At 35.8% G+C, this 20,219-nt stretch overlaps 2 protein-coding genes across 4 annotated transcripts in view; one reads left to right on the forward strand and one right to left on the reverse strand.

Moving 5' to 3' along the window:
* Positions 1–20,219, reverse strand: part of LOC125675520 (glutamate carboxypeptidase 2-like) — a 283,989-nt gene that overhangs the window by 83,920 nt on the left and 179,850 nt on the right. The window lies entirely within an intron of this gene.
* On the forward strand, positions 886–18,859 carry LOC125674217 (uncharacterized). Of its 3 annotated transcripts, none has more exons than XM_048911316.2 (2): positions 886–1,451; positions 17,939–18,859. In XM_048911316.2, exon 2 carries the CDS (start codon positions 17,942–17,944, stop codon positions 18,452–18,454), a length of 513 nt encoding a protein of 170 aa, XP_048767273.1. In that variant the 5' UTR covers positions 886–1,451; positions 17,939–17,941; the 3' UTR covers positions 18,455–18,859. The 3 variants fall into 3 exon arrangements, with proteins under 3 accessions (XP_048767273.1, XP_048767274.1, XP_056014489.1); XM_048911317.2 differs by lacking the exon at positions 886–1,451 and adding an exon at positions 2,053–2,288; XM_056158514.1 differs by lacking the exon at positions 886–1,451 and adding an exon at positions 17,347–17,415.

Genomic DNA, 20,219 nt, shown 5'->3' on the forward strand with positions numbered 1-20,219 from the left:
GAGAAAACATTTCGAAATATGATGCTTGTAACAAAGATCAATATGCCATTTCAAAACGCAGATTTAAAGTATTCAGTGCATTATTTGTAGCTGAAGCTGTTAGGAAATGGAATTCACCAGATATGAAATTTTTAAAAAAGAGAGATGCCACCCCAATCAATAAATTCCGCAACAGTACAATATCACATCTTTCAAAACCACCGTCTTATTTAACATTTGGCAAACGCTATTTCAATATAATTTATACCAAATTAAGGGGCACCTGCTTACTTAATTATGATTTATTCAGACGAAATGTTAGTGCTAATCTTACATGTTCTTGTGGAAAACAGGAAGACGCATACCATTACTCTGTTGTATGTAAAAGGCAATGCTTGAAATAATTTTTTTCACCCATTTACATCTAGATTATAGGTGCACAACTGATGAAAATTTGTCTATAGAGCATGTTTGCTGCAGTACACAAATTCATAGATTAATCTTGTAAATATGATAATTTTCTTGTACTTCATTTTACGTAATAAGTGTTTTGCATGACAATTATCTATTGAATCTGAGGAGAAGAACTCGTAAATTTCAGAACTTGTTTCCGATCATTTTGATTAAGATATTGTGTTACACTTTATACTCGACTGTGTGGTTTTTTAAAGCAGTTTTTGCAATCAATCAAATACCTAATCAATACAAAATCACATTGTACTTAAATGATCATTGTTAACATGTACTTAAGTGAATCATAAATCAAATAATTTTTAATGCCTTTGTTTGTTTTTACATAATGTAATATGCTCTTTTCAGACTCTGGATTTCATATTAAAACGGGGGCCTTGTTCAAGCTCTCTATTCATGCATGTGCACTTACAAAAAAACCTGTATAATGTTTGTTTTCTTAATTACAAAGACACAAATGCATGTGTTTGTAAAAAGTCAAAATTACTCATCACCAAACGCATCCAGAGACGTGCCGCATAGCCGTGCTCACTGGAGCACAGCGTGAAATGTTTGAATATTTTCATAACAAAGTTCATTAAAACATATTTATACAATCGAGTATATCCATATGTTGCAGATGCCAAAATAAAAAAATCGTTAAAATGGTTGTCATTTTTCTGATGCTTAACAGCCTGTTACATCAACGTCAGAACCGGAATTCCTCCACAATGCCTCTCAGCGACTCCCGCCGGAGAATGGTGACGGATTTTCTTTAAAGCATCGTAGTTTCCCATCCACTTGGTTTGCGACAGTCTGTGCCAAACTTAACGTGTGCATAATTATATTCTGCATAATAGCAGCCATTGTAAACACATACGCGCGTTCTTGGGAAAACAGACAGAGGTGCAGAAAGATGTTCGTCTGCCAAAGTTAGCGCGCGCAGTACTGAGCCGGTGCTGCTTCTGTTAGGAACCCCTATACATTTCTTGGATTATTTTCAGCAAACTTGTGGATACGAGGTGAGTATGAATCTGTGTTATTTCTTAGTGTTGTTTTCAATCTTTTTAGACACCCGTGCATGTGAAAAGTACCAACCTAACTTTCTTTGAAATAAGAAAAAAGAAGTGTTATTATAAGCTTTGTCAATCTATAAATCATCACTGTATATCTATCTATCCATATACATGTATCTATCTATCTCTTTATCTATCTATCATCTGTCTATCGATCTATCGAAGTTTTAATAAAATCATTAATCTACCTATCAAAAAGAGGCTTTCGTCTAAGCTCTTGGCGTAGATTGTTGTTTGTTCCCTTAAAACTGTTGTCTGATCTTTGTATAGCCACCAACGTTTGAGAATTACCATATACGAAATGCACATGCCGTCCGCATCATCAGCATTATCTATAATTAACTGATAAATTCTTTGTTTTCCTTTCATCAAACTGACCCTGCCGATACCGCAAGCGTACTCACATATTTTTGTGATATTTGTAAATGTACTGCAAACATTATTATGCAATCTGTATATAAGCATTGGTGTCTAGTTACGACTGATTACGAAGTTTATGAATACGGATTTTATCTCATTATTACATATTAAAACAACAAAACAGAGCGCCTGCATTTATTCAGTACATATTACATAACTATATTGCACATTAACAGCTAGAAAAGGCAATACATTAAAGGGATATGGCTAACACGCGATGAACAATAAATATCATATCAAAAGGGCAATAACACTATTACTGTTGGAATAACGGTATCCTTGAAAGTTAATTATTGACCCATTGGATGAGTTCAATTATTGTTCTTTATTTCCATAACGTGTGTCAGTCATAGACGTGTAGTGGTAAGTATTTGTATTTTTTGCTATACTATGATATTGTTATTGTTATGTCACTGACATAACCAGTGGGTTAGTTAACTTCAAGGGTAGTTAAATCGTTGGTCAGATTACGGTTTTTCTCTTTCTCATTAACTATTCATATTTGTTAAGATTTGTTTTTCAATTCATTACTGCATCATATACTTTGGTTTCTTTCTTGCAAAGTTGTTTTTTTTTAGTTTAATTATTCATGCCTTCAGTCAGTGTGATGTATACTTTGGTGAATGGTTAATGGTGTCGTCATTAAGTCTTACTCGTACTTTAGTAGTTAGTTAATGATGCCATCAGGTAGCTTGACTTGTACTTTAGTAGTTAGTTAATGATGCCATCAGGTAGCTTGACTTGTACTTTAGTGGTTAGTTAATCATTTCATCAGTTACTTTGACTTGTACTTTGGTGGTTAGTTAATCATTTCATCAGTTACTTTGACTTGTACTTTGGTGGTTAGTTAATCATTTCATCAGTTACTTTGACTTGTACTTTAGTGGTTAGTTAATCATTTCATCAGTTACTTTGACTTGTACTTCGTTGGTTAGTTAATCTTTTCATCAGTTACTTTGACTTGTATTTTAGTGGTTAGTTAATCTTTTCATCAGTGAATTTGACTTGTACTTTAATTGGTAGTTAGTTACTTTTTCGTTGGTCGATTACTTTCAGAGTATTTTTATCATCTGTATTTATGTAATTTTGATAATAATTGTTAGTTTTTACGTTATTGGTAAACTGGCATTTGCTGTATTTTAAACATTGGTTGGTTTTGTCATTTCATCGACGAAGTGTTCAGGATATAAACAAGAAATTCGTCTCACACAAAGGAGAGTATTTTTGAGATTTTGATTTTGACCATCAAAAACTTCATCAGAGCTCTGTTCTTGCTTTTAGTAACTCCCGTGACACACCTTCTCATCGAAGACACAAACCTGATCCTACAATGTACTACGTACAAGTCTAATCCAAATAAAGCATACGGGTTTACGCCATGTTAATGATTCTCAAGCAAAGCGAGAGGGAGTGAAAAGGGTTACCTCCCCACCTCCCCAAAAATCTGTACACCGGGATAGAATGTTTGTTTGGTGTATATCCAGCTACCAAGAAAACAGATCTTTGTTGGTGTTAAGTAAATCTCAGCATGGAGAGATAAGCCATAGATGTACCAATGCATCACATAAGACGTTGATACGTTGTATAATATAAAAACTTTTCTAAATTTTTCCCCCTTTCTTTAATTGATCAACTCTTAATAAAATTGGCCTGGGCGTAACTAAAGTTGTTGTAAAAAAGGTTGGTATGGTTAGCTTAGAACATTTGAATACTCACATGTACCTTGAGGAGTGCTGAAATTTTGCATACACAAAAAGGATTTTATGTCCCCTTAATCGGAGATTCGGGGGAATATAAGTTTTGGTATGTCCCTATCTCTGTCTGTTTGCCCGCAAAAACTTTAACCTTGGTCATAGATGAAAATTTTGACCTCATGACCTTGACCTTGGAGTTTGACCTACTTTTGGAAAAACTTTGACCTTGGCCATAACTTTAGAATGGTTAGTGATAGGACTTTCATGTTTCACATTTGTATCCCATATGACAAGACCTTTCTCTGGGTACTATAATTACTTTGCTGCCATACAGGGACATCAGTGTTTCACAAACACATCTTGTTTTTTGTCATACCTCTATATCAACTTTGGTTTTTCCTTTTAAAATAATGCACACGTTTACATGTATTAAATTGGCGATGTTTTCCACATTCTGTAGGTACATTACCGAACACTCTGTAAGCATACTTCACGTGTTTGTTAATACCTTTATCGGATCCGCGCGAACAGAACCGTCAAAATACAAAAAGAAGCAGAGGCGTAATATAAAGCGACGTTGGCTAGAGATAATTGAGTAAATATCATGCTAGACCAGGTACATTCCATGCGGATCCTCTCAAGGTTCGTCGACTTAACAATGGGGCACATAATTTGCGAAAGGTTTTATAGCTCCCTGCACAAGTCTTGATATTTGGCAAGGTTTCCCCCATCACATAGTGTTGTTTTAGTACAACATAACAAACTATGTGCATCTAGGTCATTTTTTCATACCATCTGGTGGATTATGTTGTTCTCGACATTCGAACTTAGTCACCTTACTGATATTTCTCTACTTCATGCTCAGATAAAGAAATCTGAAAGAAAAACAACAACTAAACCAATTTCGTTTAGTACCTCGTTCGTTTAATGATTTCTATGGTGTTTTGTTATTACTTCTGATATCTGGGATTGGTTTATTACATGAAACGCCTAGTTTTACATACATGTCTTCAATGGCGTTGTACATTAGTTTAGCAATGAAATTATTTACATTTGATATACAATGTAGACATGTAAAGTTAAATCAAAATATTAAATTTTCCAAAATCCAAAATTGTTTTTTTTTAAACTGCTCTTAAGAGAATTTGACTGTCTTATATAGAAAGGTAATTCATTCCAGTCTTGAACCAACGGTACCGGAACTCCTGTCACTGAAAATCTTTCTTTTATAAAGCTGAAATACATACGTTAAGGAGCTTGTAGAATTTCGGACAAAGCATAATCTTTGGCGCACATGCATTGAAATCAAAAGTTTGAATGATAGCCTATCAAATTCAATCGAATTTCTTCCGATTCAATACAAGCTAGGCATACATGCTCTGGATTTATTGCATTTTACTAATTTCGCCTTTAGCGATGCCAAATAAAAATCACATTATAATAATTCAAATGAGCCTTAACTAATTGTAATTCAAGAATTTCAGTAGCTAGTGGGATAGGGTGCTAGGAGGAGTAAGCATCCCTGTTAAGCCATCATTTAATCGGAGTAATCCGTAGTCAAAAACAGCCTAACAATTGGTATAAAACACTATAGACAGCATTCAACCGATTGACAAGTTGTATTTGCAAATTACATGTATACAGGGGATGCTTACTCCTCCTAGGCACCTGATCCCAACTCTGGTATATCCAGGGGTCCGTGTTTGCCCAACTCTCTATTTTGTATTGCTTACAGGGATTATGAGATTGATCACTCTTCGTTATCTTCACCTTCCATGCAGAACACTATAACGACCATTAAATTTTCAAAATGCTGGCTTTAAACGAGAAACTCCTGTTTCAACGGCATCAACTTATTTGTCAGTACTGAGTGGGTAGCTTCAATTTGTGAATTGATCAAACGTAGAACATGCTCTTGGGTATCGAATCTATTGAGAAACATACTAAAACACCATTTGCAGGTGGTAATGGAATATCGCTACCTAAAGTTGACAATAGAGAAGCTGAAGTCATCCCGGGTGTCATATGCATGAGTTGTTAGTTTGCCTTTAACGTCTTTGTTCCATAAAATATTCAAATGAAGGGCGAAGATAATGAACAGTGATCAATCTCATAGCTTCCATAAGGAATACAAAATAAAGAGTTGGGCAAACACGGACCCCTGGACATACCAGAAGTGGGATCAGGCCTCAAGACCATAAAATGATAATATACTTTAGTTAAAATCTTAATAACTCATATCTTCATACTTATCTAGCAAATATGTTTTTTTAAACTGCTGGATTATTTTTAAAAAATGCAAACATACGCTGAAAATTTTATTCGTTTATTTCAAAGGTTAGTTGGATTCGAAATTTAGACTTAGGTATTTTCTCAGTTTATGGTCTTGGGGCTAGGTGCCTATGAATACATTTAATTCTGAGATGATTTAGCATTACAGTGCGACATATCCTTTTCCTATCCTCTTTAGAATTGAAGGTTTGGCTGTATAGTCGTAGGCTAGCCTTGTTTTTCTCTCTCTGTATGTTACTATTGTAGCTGTGTGTTCTTAGTCCAGTCAGGTATATGTTGTTGTTGTATATTCCTATATTCTTTAAACTTTGTGTTTCATCTAAATATGGTTGCTGTATATTCTTAGGCTATTCCTGCACCTGCTGTTATCACTGTATATATTCTTAGGCTAGCCCAGTACCTGTTTTCATCAATGTATATTCCTAGGCTAACCCTCTACCAGTTTTTGTTGCTGTATATTTTTAGGCAAGCCCTCTACCTGTTTTTGTTGCTGTATATTTTAGGCAAGCCCTCTAACTGTTTTTGTTGCTGTATATTTTTAGGCAAGCCCTCTATCTGTTTTTGTTGCTGTATATTTTTAGGCTAGCCCTGTACCTGTTTTTGTTGCTGTATATATTTAGGCTAGCCCTGTATCTGTTTTTGTTGCTGCATATTTTAGGCAAGCCCTGTACCTGTTTTTATTGCTGTATATTTTTAGGCTAACCCTGTACCTGTTTTTGTTGCTGTATATGTTTAGGCTAGCCCTGTACCTGTTTTTGTTGCTGTATATTTTTAGGCTAGCCCTGTACCTGTTTTTGTTGCTGTATATTTTTAGGCTAGCCCTGTACCTGTTTTTGTTGCTGTATATGTTTAGGCTATAACCCTGTACCTGTTTTTGTTGCTACATGTATATATTTTAGGCTACTTCTGTACCTGTTTTTATCACAGTATATTTCCAGGCTAGCCCTGCACCTATTTCCGTTGCTGTGTATTCTTAGGCTAGCTCTCCCCTGTTTTAATTCCTAGGCTAGTCGTGTCCTTTTTGTTGTTGCTATATATCCTTAGGCTAGTCATATTCTGTTTCTGTTGCTGTAACTTCCTAGGCTGTTCCTATCCAGAATATCATTGATGTATCCATAGGTTAACAAAGTTCTGTTTCTGTAAATTCCTTGGCTATTCCTATTCTGAATATCATTGCTGTCCTGTTTCTGTTCCTGGTTGGGTTCTTAACACCGCATTTACTGCTGCTGTGAAAATATCTGCTATTCGCGTTGCTGCCACTCTTACCGTTCCTATTATAAATTCAATCTTAAGGCATCGCTATCGACTGTTGCATTTGCACAGTTACGATGCTGCATGACACATAGTGGGATTTACATTTTTCGTAACTTTTTTTCCTTATTTTTCTGAATCTGTCTCAAGTTACAAATGGTTGTTATGGTTGTTGTTGCTTTTTATTCGGCCTGATTTAAGAAATGAAATAGCAGCTTTATTTAAAAAATATATTATAATAATGCAATATCCTGCACTGTACATCAAAGTATGATTTTCCCCATTACAATTTATTCCCGTGTAGAAAACGCATATATACAGCAAGTTAGCGATAAAAATAAAAAAAAAATCGTAATGTTGAAAATTTTGTAATACGAAAGATAATGAAATAATAATTTTAAATGAGGGCTCCCTCTCCCAGAACACGTGATAACGAATGATTAAATTGTAAACAACAGAGCAATGTTTTGAAATCATTCGATCCGAAAACAACATCGCACTCAGGGTCGTGGTTTCGGTAAGCTCTATAACGTTTAATTTGCTCTTTGTTACAATACCGATACATGGTGCAGTGGCTTCTTACCGTGACAAAGAAGTCAAATGGTTCGGCAGTGTTGGGTTTGAACATATTTCATTGGCATTGATCACCAAAAAACAACGAGAGAGTGAGGCTGTGTAGCGCACTCAGTGTCAGGGTAATATTGCTGTAGTCCTAGATAATTCAGAGATAGTGAACTATTAGACATGTACATGTATCTATAATGCAATGTTTCAAATTCCGAAATCTCTGTTTTTGTTGCACTCTTAAAATACTGTTGTGTTTATGATGGAAAATAAAATGCGCTCAGTCTGTGTTATAAAGGTATGTAGCGTTTTTGTACTCCGGAGTAAATTTTAATCCTGGCAGTTGTGAGAAATTAAACATGTGTTATATCATTATACTAAATGGCTATGCGTGCACTTTGTATACGAGACGAGTAAATGACGGATTTCATATTAGTGTCCGTATCCAAAGTCCCTCGTTAATGGCGCGAATGCAAATGTCGTAAACATGTTGTGGAAGTGGGATTTAGGCTTAGGATTGAAGCAATGAAACGACGATATCGACAGATTTTCTGGCCAACCTTTTTGCTTTATCTCGTTATCTTTGACTTTCTTGAATTTCTGCAAAATGCCCCAATTCGATCTTTCTAGATTAAGTTAATTCCATCAGACCTGAGCCAACCTTCATACATTTGGTATTTTCATTTTCAATATGAAAGAGTTCTGTAAAAAAAAAAAAAAAAAAAAAAAAAAAACCTGCCCGTGTGTCTTCTGAACCTCAAACTTGATTTCTTGTTTTATTAAATCATCTTTTAATATTATATGATATCTACATCATTAACTACGTTTTCCCTTAATCTAACTAACTGATACTGACGGTCAATATTTCATAAACTTTCAGCATTGGAAATAGGTTGTTCACTGCATAGGAATACACTTGAACTTAAAAATACATCACGGGTTTATCAATAAAATTCAATTAGAATTATTTAAATGTAAATATACGAAATGGCTTTCAGTTTTTTAAAGTACACGAGATGGTTCTTCACACAGGCGTATATTTCACGGAGCGCTAACGCGTTCCATTCAATATGCGGCATGGAGAGAACTCGGGGTATATTATCTATACTTTCAAAAACTTAAAGACATATCTTAATCAAATGGGTTTATTCTAGCTATGTTTTAGTAATTGTATGAAATAACTTCACATTTCTGCAAAAAATATCAATAGGCGAACTTTCATTCTGCAGCCAAGACGTTTTAATAGCTGTTCTGGAGCTCGACTTTCAGAGAACGGATTTGTAAATTTCTTCATCAGCGTCTCGCGGAGCGAACATCATCATTGGAATTGTCTTTTTTGTAAATGGTCCAAGTGAAAGAATCAATAGACTTAACTAATTGCTTCGTACTTAAATCTGGCGTTGTTTGTGTGCTTCATTAGAGGGTTGCGTTACCAGATGTTTGTTCCGTTTTATTAAGTGTGTTTCAGAAGCGCCCCATTCCATTGCATACAGTGGTCCTATTAGACCGCGCAGTAAACATTTTGGTCATTAGATACGTCTTTATTGTTAGTTCTGGGGTGTTTTTCTCTCTCCTTTTCGTTGAAATAAAGCTTTTACGTCATCCCTTTGGGTTACTCACTTTTTAATGACGAAGACCGTATGAATGATTCAGTTGACATCTGTACCTCGGATATGTCTACACCGATTTGAACATAAGGCATTTAAAATATTTCAACTCAAAGAAAACACATTTGACCTTGTCTGTAACCGTATACTTTTGATTCTTGATCATTTTAAAAATCCATTTAGTTTTAAACGTTCGCAAAGTCTGGATGCTTGGCTTCAAGGTCCACGTTGAAGTACACAAAAAAACGTGACGTCGTCCTCAATTTCCCCAAACCAAAGTAGGTAATAGTTTTACACATTATTTTGAAGAGAGGAAAACTTACAAACTTAGCATTCTTATATTAGTTTTTGAATGATGAGATTGTTTGATGTATCTGAGGAAATCTGCAGTGTTATAAAGTTTTCAGTTTTCCTTCTTATAAAAAATTTGATGTACATGGATCAATACTGCACAAACCCGCGGAATATGATCATGAACTTTTAACAGTTGGAATGAATACCTGCACCATCAACCATCAGGTGATGGTTAACCAGTCTGGGCACCGCTACACACAACTCTCGTTTCTGTCGATGTTCTGCAATGCAATGCACGTGAATAAAAAAGCCATTGTGAAATATTATTCATTTATTATCAGCTTTTTCATGTACATGTAATAGCATTATGAAAAAAGGAAGAATATATGAGTTCATCGAACACACACACACGCTCGCGCGCACACACATACACACACACTGCGTGTGTGAGAGTTTGATAAGAACGGGTGTTCCTCTATCTCTTGCATTGTCACTTTCGTGTAATGAGAACAAGGGGTGATGCACGGCACGGTGATTCAGGCAGTTACTTGGTCATGATGAGATTTGGAATGAATCCAGTGCAGGTGCTTGTCGATGACTTCTGGTGTATTCCTGCAGAAAGTGCACTCTCAAGATTGTTCCTGTCACTGGAATTTCAAAAAGTTTTGAAAAATTTACTGAAATGATAAAATCAGAGATATTTTGTCGTATTTCTTGAATGCATGATTTAAAGTTCAACAGATGTCAATGTGCAACGCACTCACCAGGATTCCGAAAACTTTCTTTTGTACTTAGCAACGGTAATGAAGGAACCCCCTTCCAAGTTTTATAAATAGCGTATCCATATCGTCTTTGAAAATGCTATAAAATCATTTACATTTTCATTTATGTGGTATGTGAAAAACAAATGCGTTTCCTCGGTCCTGATTTCACATTTTTCATGGAGTCAAAATGTTGTGGTCCGAGAAAACAAAAATGCGTTTTCTTGGTCCTGATTTCGCTGCTGGAAAGCTATCGTATGGTTCTGAAATAACGGTTGCATTTCTTATAAATGGTCAGCTAACTAATATAAACAGATTATGTATATTACACGTGTTACTAGTGTATGTCAAATGGATAATTGATTTACTAAAGAAAACGACGTAATGAACAAGCAAAAAAAAAATGACTATGTAGGTCGATCAGATTACCTGACACTGACAGTGAAAAGAAAGGCTAAACTGGAAAACTTCTTGTCATGCAGAATGCAATGGTGCAACGACCTGTGAATTTCTATTTACTGCACATATAATATTATATTTTATAATCTTCTGCAAAGAAGTAAAGCCAGTTTAGAAATCAACATTCGATTGTCAGCAACTTCTTTCGTGAATTAGATAAAATTCTTGTTCGATTCATAACGTTGTAAAGAATTAAAAAACATTTGTATATCATTCTTCAAATGTTGTATCATATCCCTGTCTCAAAATCATTTGAATCAACTAGAACTGACTCGTCGTAATAGGCGATGAGACCGCAAAAACCGAGGCCCCGTGTCACAGCAGTGTGGTGCGATATATAGACCCCTCCCTGCTCAAAGGCCATAAGCGCCGAGCATAGGCCTAAATTTTGCAGTCCTTCACCGGCATAGTGGTGACGTCTCCACATTAGTGAAAAATTCTCGAGCGGAACATTTAAACAATGTACAATCAACCAACCAGAAAGCACGTGAGCCATTGCTTACCATGGCCAGGATGAATTCAAAATTGGCATGCAATCAGTGTATCAAAATTGAATATATGATGATGATGATGATGATGATCTGGTATCATTAATACTGTTCATGGAAATGGAAATTAAAAAATTATGCAATTTTCCATCAATCCATCACATATATAATGAATGGCAAATATTTGTTATTTCTCAAGTGAGCTATCGTAATTTTATTTTCTCGCGGAAGTAAATATAATCGTGAAATTTATATCGTTCTTAAAATAAAATATACCGTATGCTAATAAAATGATATTGAGTTGGAGTGATAAAATCGTTAATAGAATTCGTGAGGAGCTAACCAAATCAAAGCTGTGTACATCACATATGTACGTGTATGTTCATTTCATTCATCTGCTGTGAATCGAATATGTGATGAAAAACATCCACAATGCATTTCAGGGGGTATGTCTCGGTTTGTAGATGTATGTCACGTGGTCATTAAGCAAAGCGATGCTTAAATTGATTACTCAATAGAAGACATTCTCTGTACGCCGTACTTACATGTATGACTGGTGTTTATTATATGGGCGGTAAAATGTCCTAATTATTACAGCGTAAGTACAGAGTAATAATATCGGCAACAAGGTCGGTTACATTACATAATGACAAATGTTAATGCTGCAAGTGTAAATACACCGTGCGAAATAGTCCAAAGAGAGGCGCTCAATAGTAGAAACGAAGATAAGAAATAATTTCGTTCAACTTTCCGACGCCCAAATTCAAAATTAGTTTGGATTATTTATGTTATAATTGTCGAAAATTTTTTATCACTTCGGCATATAAATACTTAGAAGAATTTCAAGGGCTACCTTATTGACGTGCTACATCAATACCAACAGAACGCATTAGCTGATTAGGGTATTATCGGAGAGACGTTTTGGAGTGTCTGTCAGTCTTGTTTTGATTTTCTAGTTGTTTTGAACATTCTGGTTATGTTTTATGTTTTCTTCTTAAAACTGCGGTTTAATTCGGATTCGATTTCTCGAGTGGTGACTAGTCATGTTTGCGCACTCTGATTTTATGTGTGAAAAGTCTACGTCAGTTTATATAAATTTGATTATGTGAACAAAGCTTTGTTTTGCCGCCATGTGAACAGAGACATGTTTGATATTATTTTCTTATTTCGTAAAAGATTATAATACATAGAGACATATTGTCACCATCTCTGTGCAAATGAAGATAAAAGCTAATGGCCTTTTTAAATCAAATATTTTCATTGTGTAAAGTTTGGAATGGAGGAATTGTGTTGGATGTTTGTGTATGTATTTTTTTTATAATACCTGTCAGAGGTCGTGTAGTACCAGCAGGTGTTTTCTCTCTCTCTACGGTATGGGAATGGTACCTATATCCATTCAATTCAGAAAAATAGCGTTAAAATAGAACAAAGCATCACTACACGGTGACAAAAGGAAAGACGTAAAGGGGGAGAACATTTTTCCGGAAAAAGTCAGATTGTTATATCAACTTTCACTGGGTTTTATGAGTGAATTTTTCTTTACAATTCATTATGTGCGGTGCATAAATTAACCTTCAAAGTTGACCTAAATAGTGTTTTCATATTTGGCCTTGAAGTTCTCCAGGACAGGTCTGTCTCAAAATTTGATAGGTTGCAATGTTAAGAATAATTTACAATAGGATTTTCGGGAGAGACACCCCCTGTCCTAAGGTCGAAATTCATTTTTAAAAACCTATGAAATGTTAGGGAACTTGTTTTTTTGACAACCTGGTTCGTATCTATACCACCATTTCTTGTAGTCAGTGTATGGCTCAGTAAGCTATGCCGCTGTCACGTACTGCACGCAGTGGAATGTCAAAGTTCCGTTTTGTCATGGTTCGAATCCACCTTACGCCATACTTTTACATTATTTTCATTTATTTCTCCTTTTCCACACTTTTTTTCTTTCAAAATATTTTGATTAAAAATGTGTATATTTCCCTTCAATAATCTAGCTAAAATGTATGTTCATTCTTCATATAAAAACATTTAAGTGAAAATAAATTCTAAATGCCCTAGCTTGTACAGGTAGGCAACCAAATGGAGCCATATCTCGGGATATAGCAGATTTTGTTCCGAGAACAATGATTACTCATTCTGTGTTACTCGACTCGAGTATATGTGTCACGTACATGTATATAAAAGCATGCAACGCAAGAATTACTTCGTGTGAAAGAGTGTGAAATATTCTTTAAAAGAGAAATAAACCAAATCTACTACACTGTTTATCATTATCGTCTATATATTATGAATTTCTTATTGTATACAAGTAGTCTATCAATTACCCATAGGAAACAGAATCCAGACATTGTGCAGCCCTGCTTCCATCCAATTGTTGTCTTGGGATTGTCTGCATGATTCTTTGTCTTCTAATGAAAAGTGAAGATAACGAACAGTGATCAATCTCATAACTCCTATAAGCAATACAAAATAGATAGTTGGACAAACATGGATCCCTGAACATATCAGAGATAGGATCAGGTGCCTAGGAGGAGTAAACATTTCCTATCGACCGGTCACACCCGCCGTGAGCCCTATGTCTTGACCAGGTAAACAGAGTAATCCGTAGTTAAAATCAGTGTGGTAAGAACGGCCTGACAATCGGTATGAAACACGGCAGACAGCATCTAACCCAATGATAGGTTGTATCTGCAAACTAGATCATTATAACGACCATAGAATTTGCGAAATGCTGACTTTAAATGAGACAGCTGAAACCCCTGTAACATCAACTTGATCGTCAGTAGCCAGCCTGCACCTTCAAACTCTTGATAAGAAAAGTTTCGCTGTGCGAATGTACATGCGTTCATTCCTCCTGAATTAATTTAGTGCTTGTCTGGAGAATTGATGGAGAATTAAGCTGATCATAAAAGCAGTTCCCGTATTATTTGTGCTTAATATATCGTTTACAATATTACATGTAATGTGCGCATATATGCTGTTGAATTTAACCGGTTAAGTTAAGATAGGGGTTTATAAACTACATGATTACGCAACAGTAACTACACTCCCTCGAAATTTAAAATCGTGCATCAGTGACATGTTTTATTGTTGCACGAAATATATGTAAGCAATTAGCCCCATTGCGATTCTCATTGTAAAAATATAGAACATCATTTGGAAATAACGAACTTAAAATGTGTAAACAATATGCTACATGTACCATGCTATATCATAATACGAGATCTGTTAAAAGTTTACTCCCATATTTACATACTATTTAAAGGTATTGCTATATGTGAAAAGCAACTTACTGCATTTGTTTGGCCTAAAGTCATTATGGATGAGCTTTTTGTAAAAACTACGTAAAACCAATCCGACCCAATAGGTGTTTTTCTTTTGTTACCCTGACTTGACCCTTGAGAATTTTCTTTCATACCAACAAATTGCATTTATTCTAAAACCATCACTGAATAAACCATCTAGTATTCATCTTTTACAATTTTAGAAACGAGCACCATTTTATTGACCGGTCGCGGTAGCTAAGTGTTAGAACTTTCGCTTCGTAACGAGGTAGTGAATTCCAGCCCCGCTCGTGCCATGGCCGCGTCAAACCTAAGACGTAAACATAGTTAGTGATTGCTCCTTCGCCAGACGCTCGGCATTTAGAAGTAAGAATAACAGGTCTTTTGGATATGACCTTACAAACGAGGGTCCCGAGTTGCGGCAGGTGTTGGCACGCTTAAGAGCCCTCACTGCTACGACCCTGAGCGCTAAGCACCTAGGCCTAAATTTGTGGTACTTCACCTATAAATGGCGGCGTCTCAATATAAGTGAAATTTTTTCGACGGGACGTAAAAGAAACAAACAGTCGGTCAACCAATCACGAAATTGTAATGCTCTACGCGTTATTCTTAGCAAGAGGCCTATCACCAGCGTTCCTCACCTGAATAGAGTGCATCCTCTTATATGAGGCAACCTGGTTGGGGAAACACATATAAATCGCTGCAAGCAGATTTGTTTGACAAATTTTTACATTGTGGCTTGAGATTTTAAAAAAAAAGAATTATCTAACGATTTGTTATTCAAAATTTGAACACTTATCATTATGACTTTGCTGTGATCTCTAGGGAAAAATTTGATCGAACTTGTGTCTATTACCACTAAGGATCCAGGTTAAAATAGATCCTCAGTACATCCTTGCTTGTCGTAAGAAGCGACTAAATGGGGCGGTCCTTCGGATAAGACGGCAAAAACCAAGGTTCCATGTCACAACAGGTGTGGCACGATAAAGATACCTCCCTGCTCAAAAGCAGTTAGCGCCGAACATCTAGGCCTAAATTTCGCAGCCCTTCACTGGCAATTGTGACGTCTCCATATGAGTGAAATATTCTCGCGAAGGGTGTTAAACAACATTCAATCAATCAATCCTTACCGCTAGAAATTTAATCTCGACATTCAGTACTTTCGGTACTTTTATAAATACAATAATTATAACCTCGTGTTACGATGCTAATGAATTATAAGAACTATATAAACCCCTTCTAATCTATGTAGTATACCTGTTTGTAGTGGGAAATTAAATAGCAAGTAGTAATTTTTTTTTTAAGATTTCAAAAGCAAATAGAACTTAGAGAAAAAATACATTCATGCACTGAGCTTGTTGAAAAAATACGAATTGACCAAAATAATTCTGAATATGCATTCGCAGAATCGTTTAGCAGGCATTAATTTTACCGGTAATTCATAGTATCGTAAATGAAAACTATAACGTAATAATTGTTAGCTATCGTTTACAATTCATAGATTGCCTTAAATTATTAATTACCAATTAAGTCTTACTGAAAATTGGTTTAAATTTCATTTTATTCGTTTTAAAGACCACGTTAAATATGTTACATGAGGTATATAATCCCACCCATCCCCATCATTCGAATACACTTTCGTAGTTGTAAACTGCATTTGATGGATTTATTTATTTCATTGTATTGTGATATCACAAGTGGACCAGGCACAACATTTTTCTAGTTTATTTGCAAGAAATTTGACCCAAGTTTCACTCCGTTTACAAAATAAATGCTATCTCTAACATGTTTATAAACAAGCGCCTGGTGGGTATGCATGTTTATGAAAATAAAAGTTATGAACTTTACAGCGGGACCGAGATGAAGAAAAAAAACCTTGAATAATTCTACAAGGTCAAATTAAACAAATTTCAGTTGTAACCTTGCTGGCTAACGCAGATGTCTGAATTTATATTTTGTGGTCTTTGTATGGTGTACATAGAAGTATTAATGTGTATAAATACGTGCGTTTCATCTATACATTTAGTCTAAATGTATAGTGTATATACAAGTATTATTGTGTATAAATACATGTGTTTCATCTATACATTTAGTCTGAATGTATAGTGTATATACAAGTATTATTGTGAATAAATACGTGTGTTTCATCTTTACATTTAGTCTTTGTAAGCTTCAAATAATCAATATGCCGATACAAAAAAAAAAAAAACAATTTGGAGCACAGAGATATGTAACCATTGACGTTTAATATTCAACTGCCTGCAAGGGGCGAAAATGATCACTATTCCGTCTTTTTGATGGTTTCTATGAATTGACCTACAGTTTTTATACACCGTCTTTGCTTGGAAGTGTCTGTGCAGTTTACAACTAGCAGTGATCCTAAATAAAAGCCCTCTTCGTTGTTTGAGCACTTCACAAGGCTTTTGGTCGAATAAGTATAACGCAGGTCACACTGTGGGTATGTTTTTAGTTAGGAGCATCGAACGCAACAAGGTGCTGACAGAGATTATCCATTACGCACTAAGCGTCTTCTAAGTGTCTCTCATTCCTGCTGCATTAATCGCTCAAGAGAACCCTGTTCCAGTTTTTTTTTTATTCAAGCTGTGTTGTTCTGTTTCTCAGATCTCCAAATATTTACCCTACCTCAGATTGGTTGCGTAAATTCGTGCTACGAATGGATTGAATGGGGTCTCAAGAGAAGGAGGTTATACGATATAGTTACACTGTTGTTTGGGTTACACAACTAAACGCAAGGTGTCTTCGCTCTCTGTGTTTTCTGCTATTTTCTTTGATCTTGTAAATCTTATTCGTTTTTTACATCTACGTTTGTTTTGAGTTTTCACGTTACGAAACATCATGATCTTGTTTTCAGCATGTGGAACATTCGTGGAACCAATTTGCAAGCCACTAAGTTTTGCAAATGTGTATAATTTGTAACATCCAGATTCGTCGTTATTTTGTTCGTTTTAAATACATTGTAAATATATGTACGCCAAAGTTAATTTAACAAAACTTATCCAGAGAGGTAAAGCAAAATAACATTAACCATATGACAATATTTGTTCTCCAAATACTTTTATAAATTATGTAGGTTTGATTCTGTGCACGTTTTAATATTATGGCAATCTGTAGTGGAGGTGTGTAATCCTTTTGCATTAGAAGATCAAAATTCTACCCATATACACTGTCGATTCGAGTTTTCCTTAAAGAACGGAATCGTTTCTTGACTCTACATCATGATGTAGTGCATATTTTCTTATTTCATACCCAGGTATGTGTACTTTCAAGAATTTGAACAACGGCTATCTATACTTTTCAGGAAATGGGAACAAGAATTCACGATCCTTTGTTTCACTACGAGACTCATTTTCCCGAGCGACTTTCCCGTCTGCATTTGACCCCTGACCTTGGACCGCAGTCTCCCCAAAGGCGAAATCGTCGAACAAGGTCGTCACGTCAGGATGTTCGGTATAAGACTCAGCCGGTAACCTTCGATGAGATTCAGGAAGTGGACGAGGAAAATATTCACGACGAAAACGCTTCCGATGAAATCAAGTCCATGCAGGCGTTCTCCAGATCCATGGATGGACTGCTACCGAAGGTTGGGACAAAAACTGAAAAGAAGGCGACCACAAATGCCGAATCACGATTACAGGAAGATACAGAAAACGGACAAAACAAAGAAAATGTCCAAAGGTCTGTTGGTGACAAACAAACGAACTCGAACAATGCTGGCTTGCCGCCAACTGGGTTGTCACGTGACCCTAGACGCCAAAGGATGACGGCAAAAGCGAAACGTCGACAGATGATGGCAGAAGCAAGGGAGGGAGAATAAAACGTGTCACTAAGAAAAATTTACATTCTTATTTTCGTACCTTGTTGACTTAAAGAATTTTATAAACGGTATTTCGTGATATCGACTTGTTTTGTGAACGTGTGCTATGATGACGAACAAGCTAAATCTGTGAACAGCTCCGATTGAAACTTGAATTGCATGTTCTGCCTATACTGCCGTCATTTCATGGATGTTAACTGGTGAAAACAAAAATCTTCTACATACAGTTATTATCAAAATAGCTTGGTAAATGGACACGATAAGCAGTGTGCTGAATATTATATATCTGGAGCTTGCATCTTCTCTTGAAATTGACAATGTATATGCATAGCTTTTGGCATTTCAGTACAATGCAGATATTAAGAGTACATTTTATTGACATTTCGAAATAAAAAGGTAAGCTACGCCATGTTGTTCTTCTCTTTCAAAAAATATTCCGATATCGTAGAACCATTCAAATCTCTGAAATTCGAGCTTGTTGGTCATGTCATGCTTACAACCTACACACACAACCATTTCCTTCCAAAAGTATTGATTAAGTCACAATAACAACGCTTAAGTGACGTAATAAAGCCGATGTCCAGCACTTCTACAAATTATTGGCCAATGAACAACTTTATGGCCTACAGTATCAAATAATTCAAATACCACATGTAAAAGGCGTCATGCGATGTTTGTTTCTTTGGAAATACGAGGTACATCGACCGTTCACCTCGCTTCTTAATTTCAAGTGCCGACTGCCAGTGCATTATTGAGCTCCCTACCCTGTGGCGTATTCCGTGCACGTGCGGCTAATTAGAGAAGACTTGGCCAAAGAAGTTCCAGTACTGGGTTTCCCGAACAATCGAGGATGTTTGCAAGTTAAAGTAAAGTTCATGAGAAACCCTGCATTATTTTAGTGAACACTTCCCTAGCAGCATGACTGAAAATTTCCTATGGCTTGAAATCATCTCGTTCCTTCTATTTCTCATAGGTTATGGCTGTTGTCATATCTCTGAACAATTAAAGAAATCTTCCGAAAACACTTTAGACATTTTTACCCCATGAATGCTACGACTAATCAGCCATGTAATATTGCGCAGCTGGTCTCCTAGTGCAGAATGCATTTTATAACGATTCCATTGGACGTTGTGGATATGAAATACATAACCAAACCTCAAAAGCAAGATTTTATGATAGACGTAAATTGAATCTGATTTATGGAATTCCATATCTGACTGCCGACTGTCACTGCTTCCTGTCACGGGTACTTACTAACTGCCACTGCGTGCTGCCAACTGCGCGATTTTATTTATTTATTTTTGTGTTGTTGCTTAAGTAGCGGCACTAAGTGAAGGTGCGAATACAGATTTTCAAGGAAGAGTACAGTTCCTGACAGTATTATATCTCTGACATAGCAACTTAACCAAAATTAACAGGTTTTATTTCTTAATGTCTTATAATTTGGATAACCCCAAATTAATGACCGACGATCTTTCCAAACATTTTGTACTTAGTATAGGTCACTGAATTTATATATTTTCACTTAGCTTATTTTCAAATTCTCGCAATTATAAAACATATTGCATGTACATAAGCCACACATATTATAAATCTGGTCACATATAGAGTACAGAAAGTCGCGTGAAGCTGAAGTGCGCATGCTTGAAATCTGTCAAGGTGTCAGCAATATTCATGAATGGTTATGGAAATGTAAAATTTAACCGATGAATGGAACTGAAAGATCAACCCTTGCCGCCTTCCTTCTCGAGGTTTGGATTTTTAA

This window comes from Ostrea edulis, chromosome 3, assembly GCF_947568905.1.
Source record: "Ostrea edulis chromosome 3, xbOstEdul1.1, whole genome shotgun sequence".
NCBI lineage: Eukaryota > Metazoa > Mollusca > Bivalvia > Ostreida > Ostreidae > Ostrea > Ostrea edulis.